This window comes from Nicotiana tabacum, chromosome 19, assembly GCF_000715075.1.
Source record: "Nicotiana tabacum cultivar K326 chromosome 19, ASM71507v2, whole genome shotgun sequence".
Lineage (NCBI taxonomy): Eukaryota > Viridiplantae > Streptophyta > Magnoliopsida > Solanales > Solanaceae > Nicotiana > Nicotiana tabacum.
In genome coordinates, this window is record NC_134098.1 from 32,058,500 (window position 1) to 32,071,514 (window position 13,015).

The 13,015-nt window shown below is 39.6% G+C and overlaps 1 protein-coding gene across 5 annotated transcripts in view; it reads left to right on the plus strand.

The window, feature by feature from the left end:
* LOC107774714 (uncharacterized) overlaps positions 1-13,015 on the plus strand; it is a 61,171-nt gene that overhangs the window by 6,749 nt on the left and 41,407 nt on the right. For all 5 annotated transcript variants that reach the window (XM_075239822.1, XM_075239821.1, XM_075239823.1 and 2 more), the window contains exons 4-8: positions 9,072-9,134; positions 9,743-9,860; positions 11,499-11,629; positions 11,714-11,809; positions 12,628-12,751. In XM_075239822.1, the coding sequence (XP_075095923.1) occupies positions 9,072-9,134; positions 9,743-9,860; positions 11,499-11,629; positions 11,714-11,809; positions 12,628-12,751 (532 nt within the window). The remainder of the gene's footprint in view (positions 1-9,071; positions 9,135-9,742; positions 9,861-11,498; positions 11,630-11,713; positions 11,810-12,627; positions 12,752-13,015) is intronic.

The following is a 13,015-nucleotide window of genomic DNA, read 5'->3' on the forward strand; positions in this document are numbered from 1 at the left end:
TGCTACCCTACTGATGGTTCTGGACATTCCTATAGCAGCGGGGTGTTAATTTCAGAGGTTGCTGCCCCTCAAGGAAATGGTGAGACCCTTTCGGAGGTTAAAACTCCTAGTGCTAGCAATGCTATGGTCTTGTATTCCTCTGGTAGTAGCAAGGAAAGGGTACATATAGAAGACGCCTGCCCAATTTCGTCACGGATTGGAGGAGGGGATATGTCTTTCTGGATGGAGGATAAACTATTAAACTTTGGGAAGTTTCTAGGTGTCTCTGTTGAAGGGAAGGAAGATAGGGTGTTAGAACTGTTGAGGGAGATTGAGCAACAATCTCTTTACGATGGTGCAGGCAGGGAGTTGGGTAATGGTGTTAAGCAAAATAACTTAGGGGATGTAGTGGTGTATCAGAGAAGGGGGCGAGTGTGTGACAGAGATAAAGGGACCTCGGCTGGGGGGTGGGAAAATGGGGGCTATTGTCGCTTATGGAAGTTAAGATCCTTTCATGGAATGTGAGGGGGATGGATGACCCAAACAAAAAAGGGCCATCATCAAAGTGGGAGTTAGGGAGTGGGGTGCCAACCTAGTTTGTTTTCAGGAGACTAAAATGGAAGTTTTGTCGGATGCGATCGTGAGAAGTGTCTGGGGAGGTAGTTGGGTGAAATATGATTGGGTCCCAACAGTGGGAAGTGCCGGGGGCATTCTACTTATGTGGGATGATAGAAGCTTGGAGGTAAAGGAGATTAGGAAGGGAGTTTTTTTCTTTGGCAGCTCTCGTCAAAGATAAAGTGAGTGGGGTGGAGTGGGGATTTGGGGGAGTATACGGGTCGGTAGGGGAAGGGTCCAAGGTGTCTTTCTGGGAGGAACTGTGGGGGAATGGGACATTCCATGGGTTCTAGGGGGAGACTTTTAACACTATTAGATTCCCGGAGGAGAGATTATGGATAGTGTGATTTCGAGGGCCATGGAGGAGTTTTCTTACTTCATCAATGATCACTTTCTCATTGACCTTCCTCTGTCAGGGGAAAGGTTTACTTGGGCCAGGGCGGAGGATTCCAACTCAAGGTCTAGACTTGATAGATTCCTGACATCTCCCTCATGGGATGAGCTTGTGCCGAATGTGCTGCAGATTCCTTTACCTAGGTTGACTTCAGATCATTTGCCTATTTTGCTAGATGGATGCAGAGGGAGGGGGGTGCGTGCTCCCTTCCGATTCGAAAACATGTGGTTGAAAGTGCCAGGTTTCAGTGACAAGGTAAAAGAATGGTGGACAAGCTACGGAGTATCAGGGACACCTTCATTCCATCTTTCGAAGAAACTTAAATTGTTCAAGGGAGATATTATTAGGTGGAATAAGGAGGTTTTTGGGAGGGTAGAGGTTAAAATGAGGGAGCTTATGCATGAATTGGGGGAATTAGAAAGAGGAGAAGGGGCGAGGGAGTTAGATGAATCTGATAAAGCGAGATTTGGGGAGGTTAAGAGGGAAATAGTCGAGTTAGCAATAGCTCAGGAGACTAGTTGGCGGCAAAAATCGAAGGCGCTTGGTTAAAGGAGGGGGATTCGAATATCAAGTTTTTCCATAGGGTGGCGGTTGCAAATCGAAAGAGAAACTTCATAGAGTCCTTAGTTGTGGATGGGGTGAGGATTGAGGGAGAGGAGGAGGTAAAAGGGGCGATAGCGAGGTTTTATGAGAACTTATATAAAGAGGAAGTTAGTTGGAGGCTGACTTTGGGGGGAATAGAGTTCAACCATATAGGGGAGGGAGACAGTGAGTGGCTAGAAAGGGTTTTCGAGGAGGAGGAGGTACACGAGGCTGTGTCGAGTTGTGCTGGTGATAAGGCCCCCGGGCCTGATGGTTTCTCCTTGGCTTTCTTTCAGCTCTTTTGGGACACCATCAAGGGGGAGTTGAAGGAAGCCATTGAATACTTCCACGTGAATGGTGTTTTCGAGAGAAGTATCAATGCTTCCTTTATTACTATTGTGCCTAAGAAAGAAGGTGCATCTTGTATCAGAGACTACAGGCCTATTAGTCTCGTGGGGAGTATTTACAAGATTATTTCTAAAATGCTTTCCAACAGACTTAAGAAGGTTCTTGACATGACTGTTTCGTCCTCCCAGAATGCATTTGTGGAAGGTAGGCAGATCCTGGATGCTGCATTGGTGGCAAATGAACTTGTAGACTCCAGAAGGAAAAATAGAGAACCTGGCTTACTATGTAAGTTGGACCTTGAGAAGGCTTTCGACCATGTCAATTGGGAGTTCCTGGACTTCATTATGATGCGGATGGGTTTGGGGCAAGATGGAAGGGATAGATCAAGTTCTGCATTTCCTCAGTCAGATTCTCTGTCCTGGTTAATGGTAGCCCGTGTGGTTTCTTTGGCAGCTCCAGGGGTCTCAGGCAAGGTGACCCCTATCCCCCATGTTATTCATTCTAGTAATGGATGCTCTGAGCAAAATGATGGATCGTGCGGCGGGCGGAGGCTTCTTGAGAGGATTCTCAGCTCCGATTGGGGTGCTCAGTGCCCGAAGAGTCTCACATTTGCTTTTTGCGGGTGACACACTGGTTTTCTGTGATGCCGATATGGATCAGTTAACCTACCTGAAGCAGGTCATGCAGTGGTTTCAGTTAGTATCAGGACTCAAAATCAACATCGGCAAGTGTGAGATTTTCCCGGTAGGTGAGGTTGCTAATATTGATGCCTTGTCTTATGTTCTCAGATGCAAGGTGGGCTCCTTCCCACTACTTACCTGGGCCTCCCATTGGACGCTTCATATAAAGATACTACGGTTTGGAATCCAGTGATCGAGCGGGTTGAAAAAAGATTAGCAGGCTGGCAGAAACGGTATTTGTCAAAAGGAGGTGCTCATCAAAAGCACTTTATCGAGTATGCCCCCCTATTACTTATCCCTGTTGCAAGCACCGGTGAGCATCACAGAAAAACTGGAGCGACTTCAAAGGAACTTTCTTTGGGATGCGGCGGATGGAACTAGAAAGTTTCATCTAGTGAATTGGCAGACAATCACTTCTCCAAAGAAGTGGGGTGGACTTGGAGTGAAAGATCTTAGGGTGGTTGTGGAGATTCGGGGTAGATGAGCATGCTCTATGGAGGAAGGTCATAGTAGAAAAGTACGATTCCACGGGAGGGGGTTGGAGGACCAAGGCAATCACAATACCTTTCGGGTGTGGCATGTGGAGGAGCATCATGAATAATTGGGAAGCATTCAGTGGCAACATCACTTACAGGGTAGGAGATGGAAGGAGAATCAGCTTTTGGAATCATAGGTGGTGTGGAGAGGATACTCTGAGGGTCTCCTTCCCCCACGTCTTCAGAGTTTCAAACCAGAAGGAACTGATGGTCCAACAGATTCGTAAGGAGCATGAAGGGGGTAGTATGAGACCTCTCATTTAGAAGGAACATGCAAGATTGGGAGATTGCAGAGCTCCAAGATTTGTTGGCACTGCTATATGGGCAAGACAGTCCCCAGCCATCCTGCGACTCTTGGAGATGGGGCTTGCGCGGCGATGTTTTGTTCACCGTAAAGTCCTTTTACCAGAGTATGTTGGTGAGAGAGGAGACCACTTTTCCATACTCCTCGATCTGGATTCCTAGGGCGCCCACAAAGGTGTGCTTTTTTGCATGGCTAGCGGCAAGGGGAGTGATCTTGACTGCTGAAAATCTCCGAAAGAGAGGAATTACACTTGTTAGTTGGTGCTACATGTGTAAAAGCTCAGGGGAAGAAGTTGATCACCTTTTGCTGCATTGCCCTGTGTCCTCTGCTTTGTGGAGGGTAATCCTGAATCTTTTTGGTGCTCAATGGGTGATGCCAAGCACTGTAAAGGAGATGTTATATAGCTGGGCCGGTTTCCGTAGAAGAAGAAAGCAAAAGGCGTGGAAGTTCGCCCCGTTAGCTCTCATGTGGATAGTATGGGGGGAGAGAAATAGGAGAGCTTTTGAGGAGATTGAGTCTCCTTTTTCACATCTTAAGAATAGTCTTTTATCTTTGATCGCTTTTTGGTGCACTCATTTAGCCCCTACTTGTATAGAAGATTGGGCGTCTTTTGTAGAGAATCATGTTCTGATGTAAATTCTCTACGTCTTTGGTATACTTCGTGTATACGGGAGTTCTCTCCCTTTTGATTAATACAATTTAACTTATCAAAAAAAAAAAAGGACCTCTTGGGGATTGATTAAAAACCCACATTGGTAATTTGAACCGATGATGCTAGTGATTATGCATCTGGATTCAATGTTTTCTAACATATTTGATTTGAGGCAGCGAAGGATAGCTTAATTGTAATATATCAGGTCCATATGTTTAACTTAAATGCATTTTAAATTATGGAGAAGTTTATTTTCAAGCAGGGGAAAGGCAGACTCATCTTGCAGTAGGAAGGTGCTCGTCATTGAGATAGGTTCAACTGAAGGAGGAGGAAAAAAAGAATCTTCTCCTCTCACAAATGACAAGAATCACAATGCGATGTTTTGATTCTGCACTAGATCTAACAATGAGTTATTTTGAACTCTTTCAAGATATTAGATTCCCTTGATCATTATACAATATCTCGAGGTAGATCATTGTTTTAGAGAGACTAGCTCAATCTAGATCAGAGTATCCAATGATATGTGAATGACCCTTATTTTCATATAACAATCATTGTTCTTAAAAAAAACAATCATCGTCTTTGAGCTCCGGTTGATATACCTGAGAACGTGTATTACGCGTCCCGATAATCATTCTAGAGCTTGGGGAAACTGACAGAACCTATTGCAATTGAAATACCTAGTCATATGATTGTGAGATTATCTAATATCTATCACGGTCTACTAATGGTTCCCTCGTTAAGGAATGAGTTCGATAGTTGGATACGCACAGGTATTCACATGCTTGTAATCTAACATGCCTGTTTATTCCAGGGTAGTCAAAAGCGAAGCGCACAAGAGCGCCAAAGTCTATTGGAGGTTTAAGCGCAAAACGCAATTAAAATGTGGGCTTTAGCGAAGAAAAGCTCCAATAAAGAAAAAAATAGAAATGTAATGCAAGAAAATATAATTGTAAACACAAACTATAATTATTTGGAAAAAAGAATAGGTAACCATAATTAAGCTGTATGCATGATGCTGTGACTTAAAGATAGAGCCTACAAGTGTAGGTGGACATCTCTTAACATTTTGACGCCTACATTAAAGTGCCAATTAAGCGAGGCGAAGAGCACAATCTGAGCTTCGCCGAGATTCAGGGCTTGAGCACATTTTAAGCAAGCCTTTAACAATTTTCTCTAATATTTCCAAGGTGCTTGAGATGCCAATACTTCTCTTGGATTATGCCACCTCAATCCTCATAACATTCTTCATATTTTTCAAATGGCGAAATACATAAACGGCCTCTTTAAGTTGTCCTCAACGATCAGACATGCACCTTAAATGACCCGTTTACCATTTTGACACTTATAGTCCGTAAAAAATAAGCCTCGTGAACACCCGAGTCCAACAGACCATATGCGTGAGTTACACTCGCCAATGACTTGTCAAATTAACCAATTAAAAAATGACACCTATAAATTGTAATAAAAAATTGACAAATGTAAGTAACAAAAAAAAAACCATTTAAAGCAAAAACAAAAACATTTTTTTTTTTATTAACCAAACCTGAGACCACCGCCCCCTCCCATTCATCTTCTTCCTTTTACCCCCCCCCCCCCCCCATGTTCTTTTCACCTCCTTTTCTGACTTCCCCCTTTCTTTCGTCCCTATTTTTCCTTCTTTTACAAATAACCAAATAAAGACTCCCAGTTCTCCTTTTCCCATCCCTTCTTCCTAAAAACAGAACCTCTTCTCACCCCTCGTCCCAAACACCGTCTCTTTTCAAAATTTAACTCTAAAATCCATCAAGGACCTCGTTGGAAAAAGTCCTTTCCGGCAATCTTCTTTCTCTCTCTTCATCTCCTTATGCTATATTTGAGAGCTCATCCACGTCAATGTTGACAAAGTCGACACTTAATAGCTATAGCATTAATGACCACCTCGGCAGCTCCGGCGACCTCTATTTCTCTATCTTTTCGTCTTCAGTCTCCTCTCTCTTATTTTATTGATTCAGAACTTGGGTTTTAAAGTATTATTCTTTCTGGAGTATTTTAATTTTTTGGGTAAATTTTTCTTGAATTGGTGTCCAGTTGATTACTTGATTCAAGCAACTGGGTTTCAATTGTTTCTAAAGTGGATGGATGAAGTAGTTCTGTTGAGATTTCATGAGTTATGAGTTTAACAATTTTTTGGTTAATGATTCGCTTTAATGTGATGGTAGTACAACTGGTTCTGTTGGAAGAAGATGTTGGAATTTTGGGGTCTACTTCAAATTAAATCTAAAAAAATAAAAGCCTAATTTACTTGATGGGTAGGCAACGTGCGTTTCAGACTGTGTGTCACACGCGAGGTGGCTGACTAGGCCGGGTATTTATTTGATACGCTTGATAGCTACTTGAAGTGTCAAAATGGTAAAAGGGTCAGTTGAGGTGTCTATCTGATCGTTGAGGACAACTTAAAGGGGCCGTTTATGTATTTCGCCTTTTCAAATCTTTGGTCAGGAAATGGCTGAATAAATGCTATTTGAGTTAAGAAATGACTTTATGGCCATTGTCTGTTATAATAACATCATCAACTTAGACAACCAGATAATTATTTATCATCACCATCTTAATGAAAAAAATAGTATCAGCTTAGCTTCAAGTCTTCACAAACTATTTGATGACCACTAATCTAAACCTGCCAAACCTTGATCTCAAGAATTGTTCATCATGCAAAAGGCATTCTTAATATCCAGCCCCCTACGAGGACACAAAGCAGCAATCAGATATTCTCACTGCAAAAGTTGCCGGGCAACTTTGGTATCTATTTCCTTTTATATTTGGGGTTCATTGAGTAATGCCAAGGAACAAAGTGCTTTTCAGTTGCTGGTGGCTTTGTTCAGGGAACAAAGTGCTGAACAAAATCGGAGAACTATCCCATCTTGTATTTGCTAGACTTTATGGAAGGAAGGAACAAAAGGGTTTTTGATGGCATAGTTACTATTGTTCAGATTCTAAAATATGGATGCTTAGATCGGTTGGCACTTTGGTGTAAAGTGGAATGTATGTATGAGAAAAATAACATGATGGCAGTTATTTTTGTATAGTAATTTTCCCTTTCTTTTTACAGGGGTCCATTTTTCATAGGGACCCAAACAGTTTATTAATGATCTAGCAATAGCTTTGTGCTTGACTTTTAGTGTGAATAATACTTATCAAAATAACATTCTTAAGATCCAGTTGATGTATAGTTAGTGCCGCATTGTTGCGAGAGGAATAAGCAATCAATTAGATGTGACAAGTATATTATGCAAAAATCCATTCTTAATATCCAATTGAGGAAGTGTTCGGTGGTGCTTTGCTGCGAAAGAAATAAGCAATCTAACAGATGTAATCTAAGCAACTAAAGAGAATGTGTTAATGTAACAAGACCATAAATCTACACGTACTTTTTGGAAACAAGTGAGCCTTCACGATCTTCTTTTCTTTGAGAAATTGGAGTGCTTATATTATTATATTATTAATACTAAGAACTAGTCATATTACATGCCATAGAGATGCCACTTAGGGCATTTGGATTGCCAAGCTCAGCCAACTTAGTACATATATTTTTCGAAAGTAGTATGACAAAAACAGTTCCACCTCTATCTTCCAAAAACTGAGTTTCAACAAAAGGAGGTGGAAGAGCAAAATTCTTGACTTGGTTTAGGTTGGACTGCTTGGAAGCTTCCTTTGCTAAAAGGTGCAACACTTGATTTCCTTCCCTGAAACTATGCCTGACCAACCACCTTCTCTAGTCGGAGCATCAACCACCTGCAATCACTATGTTGGATAACCATGATCAAGACATTTGAGCACACTTGACTCTGTTTCGATTTCCAAGGGTTTCAGTTGGAGATCCCATGCCAGTCGAAGGCCATGTTTCAGAGCTATTAGTTTAGCTTGGAGAGGTGATGCTGCATGTGTGTAATTATAGAAACCAACAACCCAATCTCCCAAGCTGTTACGAATTACCTCACCTAGATCACAACACAACTTCTTAGCGTTGCCCTATTTTTATTAAGTTTGTACCCGGGGGGGGGGGATATGCCATTCTTTTTTATATTTGAGTTTGACTCCTTGACCGTGAGGAGTTTGTATTCTGTTGCCTGCTGAAAAACAATCTTAGAGGATAGAGCATAGTTAGTATTGTTATGATGGTTATTGTTTCTATTCATCCAGATATTCCAGATAACAAAAGGGAAAAGATCCTCCCAGGTAAGATATTTGTGATTCAACGTAAGATTTATGTTTTTGATTATGAAAAGCCAGTGAGTTATACCATTGGCTGAGAGGTGAATAATACCTAAATTCTTCCAGAATGCATCAGTTATAGGACAATTAAAGAAAGTATGCATAATGGTCTCATCCTCAGTTTTGCACATTGGACAAACAGCAACAATATTCATACCAATATGGCTAAGATAAGATCTACAGGGTAGTCTATCGTAAAAACATCTCCGCAGGAGAAATTTTATCTTGTTAGGGTAGTTGAGATGCCAAATCCATGTAAAATCTATGTCATTGTCCTCCTGACCATCAACGAGAGTGTAACATGATTTTATACTAAACCTGCCATTGCTACTAAGGGACCAAAATAGGGACGTCGGGAGTAGTAGCGTGTTGGGAGAGATTTAAAGTGCTAATATTATCAATAATACAACAGGGAAGGTCAAAAGACAAGTTAGAAAAATTGCGTTACTTCTCTAATTTTTTAGATAGTGGTCGGTCATATTGAGAGGCCCTTGAATGGAATTTCTTAGACATGGAGTGTTGGGGATCCATCTGGAATTCCAAATATCAATACCAGACCTTTCATTGATAGTCCAAAGGATCCCTTTATCTTGCCATTTGATCCCACTCCCGTGTTTATTTTCCCTTCTTTTCTGTAAGTTTGCTATATCTTGCAGCAGTGTATTTGCCAATTTGGCAAATGAATCTCTAATTGTTTGTTTTTCGTGATGTATGATGTATGCCTCAGACAGCATCTCGTTATGCAATTGGTTTGAAGATATTGAATCAACTCGTGTCAGAGATGAATCAGGTTAGTCTTTTCATAAGGCTTAGTTCTTTTATGACTTTCCAAAACGATGTGAATGAAATCCAAAAAGGGAAATAGTAAAGGAGATACCATGCGATGTTTCAACTGCGGGAGTTGTTGAAATATGTCCTAAAATGTTGTGTTTTATCCTTTCATTTAGTGTGCCTTATTCTCCTAATGGGTTGTGCATGTACTTAAAAAATATTCATTATTCTTGCGACTTTCTTACAGTGATTCATTTGCAATCTGATACGTTAAAACATGTGACAGTCCCTAGATTTTGACATCAATATAGTATTAAATTATTCTTCCTCTTGCTGTCAAATTACATGGTTGTATCCTACTAACTGTTATCTTTTCAGTCCAGCTCCTGGTTTAATTCCTGGTTTAATTCAGGCAACTCTTGAGTTCATTATACTGGAATTTACTTTAGTATAATGAGTTGAAGAGTGTATTTTTGTTGCTAATTTTGCAATTTTATAGCTAGGTACTATTTCTTCTGATTCCAAGCGGTCTGATATGGACCTAATAATGGATAGATTAACCTTATAAATTGATTTAGGTTCTTTTAATCAGCCCGTTCATACAGCTATACATTTTCTTGTTTCCAGCCTAGTCCTGGATTGCCATCAGCGCAGCATCGTAGGGTGGCTTGCTCCTACAGAGATCAATCACTTCTTCAAGTATTCCAAATATCCTTGACATCAATGGCCCAGCTGAAAAATGACGGTAATGCTTCATCAGATACAGTCGTAATTCTGATATTTGACGTTGCTATGTGTATTTAATTTAGGGATTTTGACAAAGTTGGCCGCTTGGCAAAAAAGTATAACAGCCGCTAGCCCTATAATTTATCCAACACCTTCTAGCCAAAAATGACTTGCCTATGAAAAGAGTAAAACCCCAGCATTCCTCCCCGCGAACAATTTGAACCCATGAGATCTCAAACGATTTGTCCTTCCCAGGATCACTCAAAAGGCTTGAACCAGAAATATTAGTCCAATTTAAGTAGAAATCGATGATTTACAGCAGAAGACAACAACAACAATGACAAACCCAGCGGGATCCCACAAGTGTGGTCTGGGGAGGGTAAAGTATGCGCAAATCTTACCTCTAACTTAAGAAGGTAGAGAGGCTGTTTCCGGTAGACCCTTAGCTCCAGAACAGTGAAAAAGAAGCAATAAACAGATAATAACAACAACAGATAATAGGCAACGGAAGCAAATGGCAAAGTGTGTAATAAAAAGATCTAGGAATACGAAAAATGCAAGAATGGTGCCAGTACTACAGGTGAGAGTGACACGCCGTGTAATAACAAGGAACTAGGAATAGGAAAAAGCAAGACTAGTGCTAATACTACTGGTAAGACAAGGAGAAACTCTCGACTACCTGTCAACCCACAACTTTAATTCTCGACCTCTACACCTTCTTGTCGAGGGTCATGTGCTCGGTAAGCTGAAGTAGTGCCATGTCCGATTTACAAAAGAAGAAAAACATAAATTTTTTCACAAAAATCAAAACACTTGAATCTGAAATGTGTTTTTAAAAAAAAAAATTTGATTGATCAAATCTATTGAAAAAAAAAGGAAAAGGATGAAATTGCATAAGATTAACTACCATGGCTCACCCACAAAATCAACTTCAGATCTGAAAAAAAAAAGACTCATGATAGATCTTACAAAAAAGAAAAATAGTACTCCCTCCATTTCAATTTAGATGAGGTAGTTTGACTCGCTACGGAGTTTAATAGAAAAGAGGGAGACTTTTGAAATTTGTGGTCTTAAAAGCTTGGGTAAAAGCTTTGTAGGGCCATGACATTTGTGTGGTTATAAAAGCTTCTCATTAAGGGTAGAATGGGTAAAATGAAAATTTTAAAGTTGAATTATTTTCAATTATAGAAATGTGTCATTCTTTTTGGTACGGATTAACAAGGAAAGTGTGTCATTTTAATTGAAAAGGAGGGAGTAGTTGTAAAATATTTATAACATTTTAGCTAAGAGAAAGAAAGAATGAAGAAGAAGAAATAGGAGAAAAGAGAAGCGGTAGCTGAAAATGGTGCTGGGTTATGAGAGGAAGGAAGGAGAAATGAAGTGAGATGAAAAAGTTAGCTTTGGGAAAAGATATCACGTGAGGTCACTATTTGTGTGACTTTGCTTTCGTCCTTTGTCCAATGGGTGGGAATAGGGCTTAATGGGTTTTATCTGGTGGGTTTGGCTGGGATTTGATATTAAAATGTCTAGAGAGTTCAAACCGGGTAGTTTGTAAAAAATGGGGCCAGTTTGATTTATTTATTTTTTAGCTGCCACGTGGTGTATAAATCTCTTTAATTTACTTATCTCACTATTGTTGCTTATTGTTAATATACAGTTACAATTTCTGAGAATGCGGTTAGCAGCAAACTACAAGAACTGGCTCTTGCTCTGTCACTAAAATGTTTATCATTCGACTTTATGGGAACAACGGTTGATGAAAGTTCGGACGATTTTAGCACAATTCAGGTGTTTTTATCTTCTGTAACATGCATTTATCAAGCTGTCTAACCTATCTGCAAATATCATATTGCTCACTTAACATTGTTGCAGATCCCATCTTCGTGGAAGCAAGTCCTGGAGGACTCATCCACGGTGCAGATTTTTTTTGACTATTATGAGATCAATAAGCCTAACATTTCAAAGGAGGTCAGTATCATACTGTTTCCGGTGCCTTCAAGTGTATTTTTGCTTCAATGTTGTCATAATTATTTAGCTTGCTCTGAAACCATGATAAAAGTATTCTGTTATCAAATCTCCAGTTGCTAGTCTATAATGGCCTACATGATTATGTTTAGTTTGTTTGATTGTTGAGAACATTTTAAATACGTGAACTATTTTATTTTTTTGATTTATTGTTATAATTAATAGTTACTGTTACTGTTTACTCTCTCTCTCTCTCTCTCTCTCTCTCTTATGTATATGTCAGGAAGTTAGAGCACTGATGCTTAATATGTGATTGGCTTCTATTTGCATAAATTTGTGAAGCAAAAGGGCTCTTGGTTTGGGACTTTGAACTTTTTCAGGAGCTAATTTTGTTACTCTGCTTTGGAAAAAGTAAACTTTGACTGTGCATGTCCCTTTGCGGCAACCACTAATTCTTTTAGTTCTGCTGGAAACATGTAAATGCCGTAGTGGTGTTGCTATTGTTGTTGTGTTAAGCTTTTTAAGCAAATTATCATTTTAATCCTTAATGATTGTTGAACTGTTTTGGAAATCACTCCTTTGATCAATACCAAAAGAAAATGGGTTTGCTAAGAATTTCACTTGTTCACAGGCTTAATTAATGATATGTATGTCTCATCTTTTTTCTTGTAATGGTTTACTACTAAACTCATGTGACAGGTGACTTGAACAATAAAGTCGAGTTGCTAAACTACTATCAAGATTCTCTTTTCAGTCCACAATTCAATTTCCCAATCTTGTAGCAGTAAATTGACTAGTGTAACAAGTTTAATTTTGTTCAGGCATTGGAGTGTTTAATCCGGCTGGCTTCAGTGAGGAGATCACTGTTTACAAATGACACTTCTAGAGTGAAATACTTAGCACACCTGATGACAGGAACCAAAGACATTATGCAAACTGGGAAAGGTGAATAAGATCGTTGTATCTTAAATATTTTGCTTTAAATATTCTGGTTGTTTTTATAGCCATCATAACCATAGCAGATAGTGTTAGTTGTATGGGCTTTATATTTATAACTTTGAAGATCAAGATTTGCCTCTGTATTTTCTGCCATTTCTCCCAGCGGTTTTATGTTATTTTTCTATTTCAGTTCTTGTTATCAAATTATTTCTTTCTAAGATTGGCTTTATATCAAATTTATATTTTGTATTGCTATATTTATGTTATAAA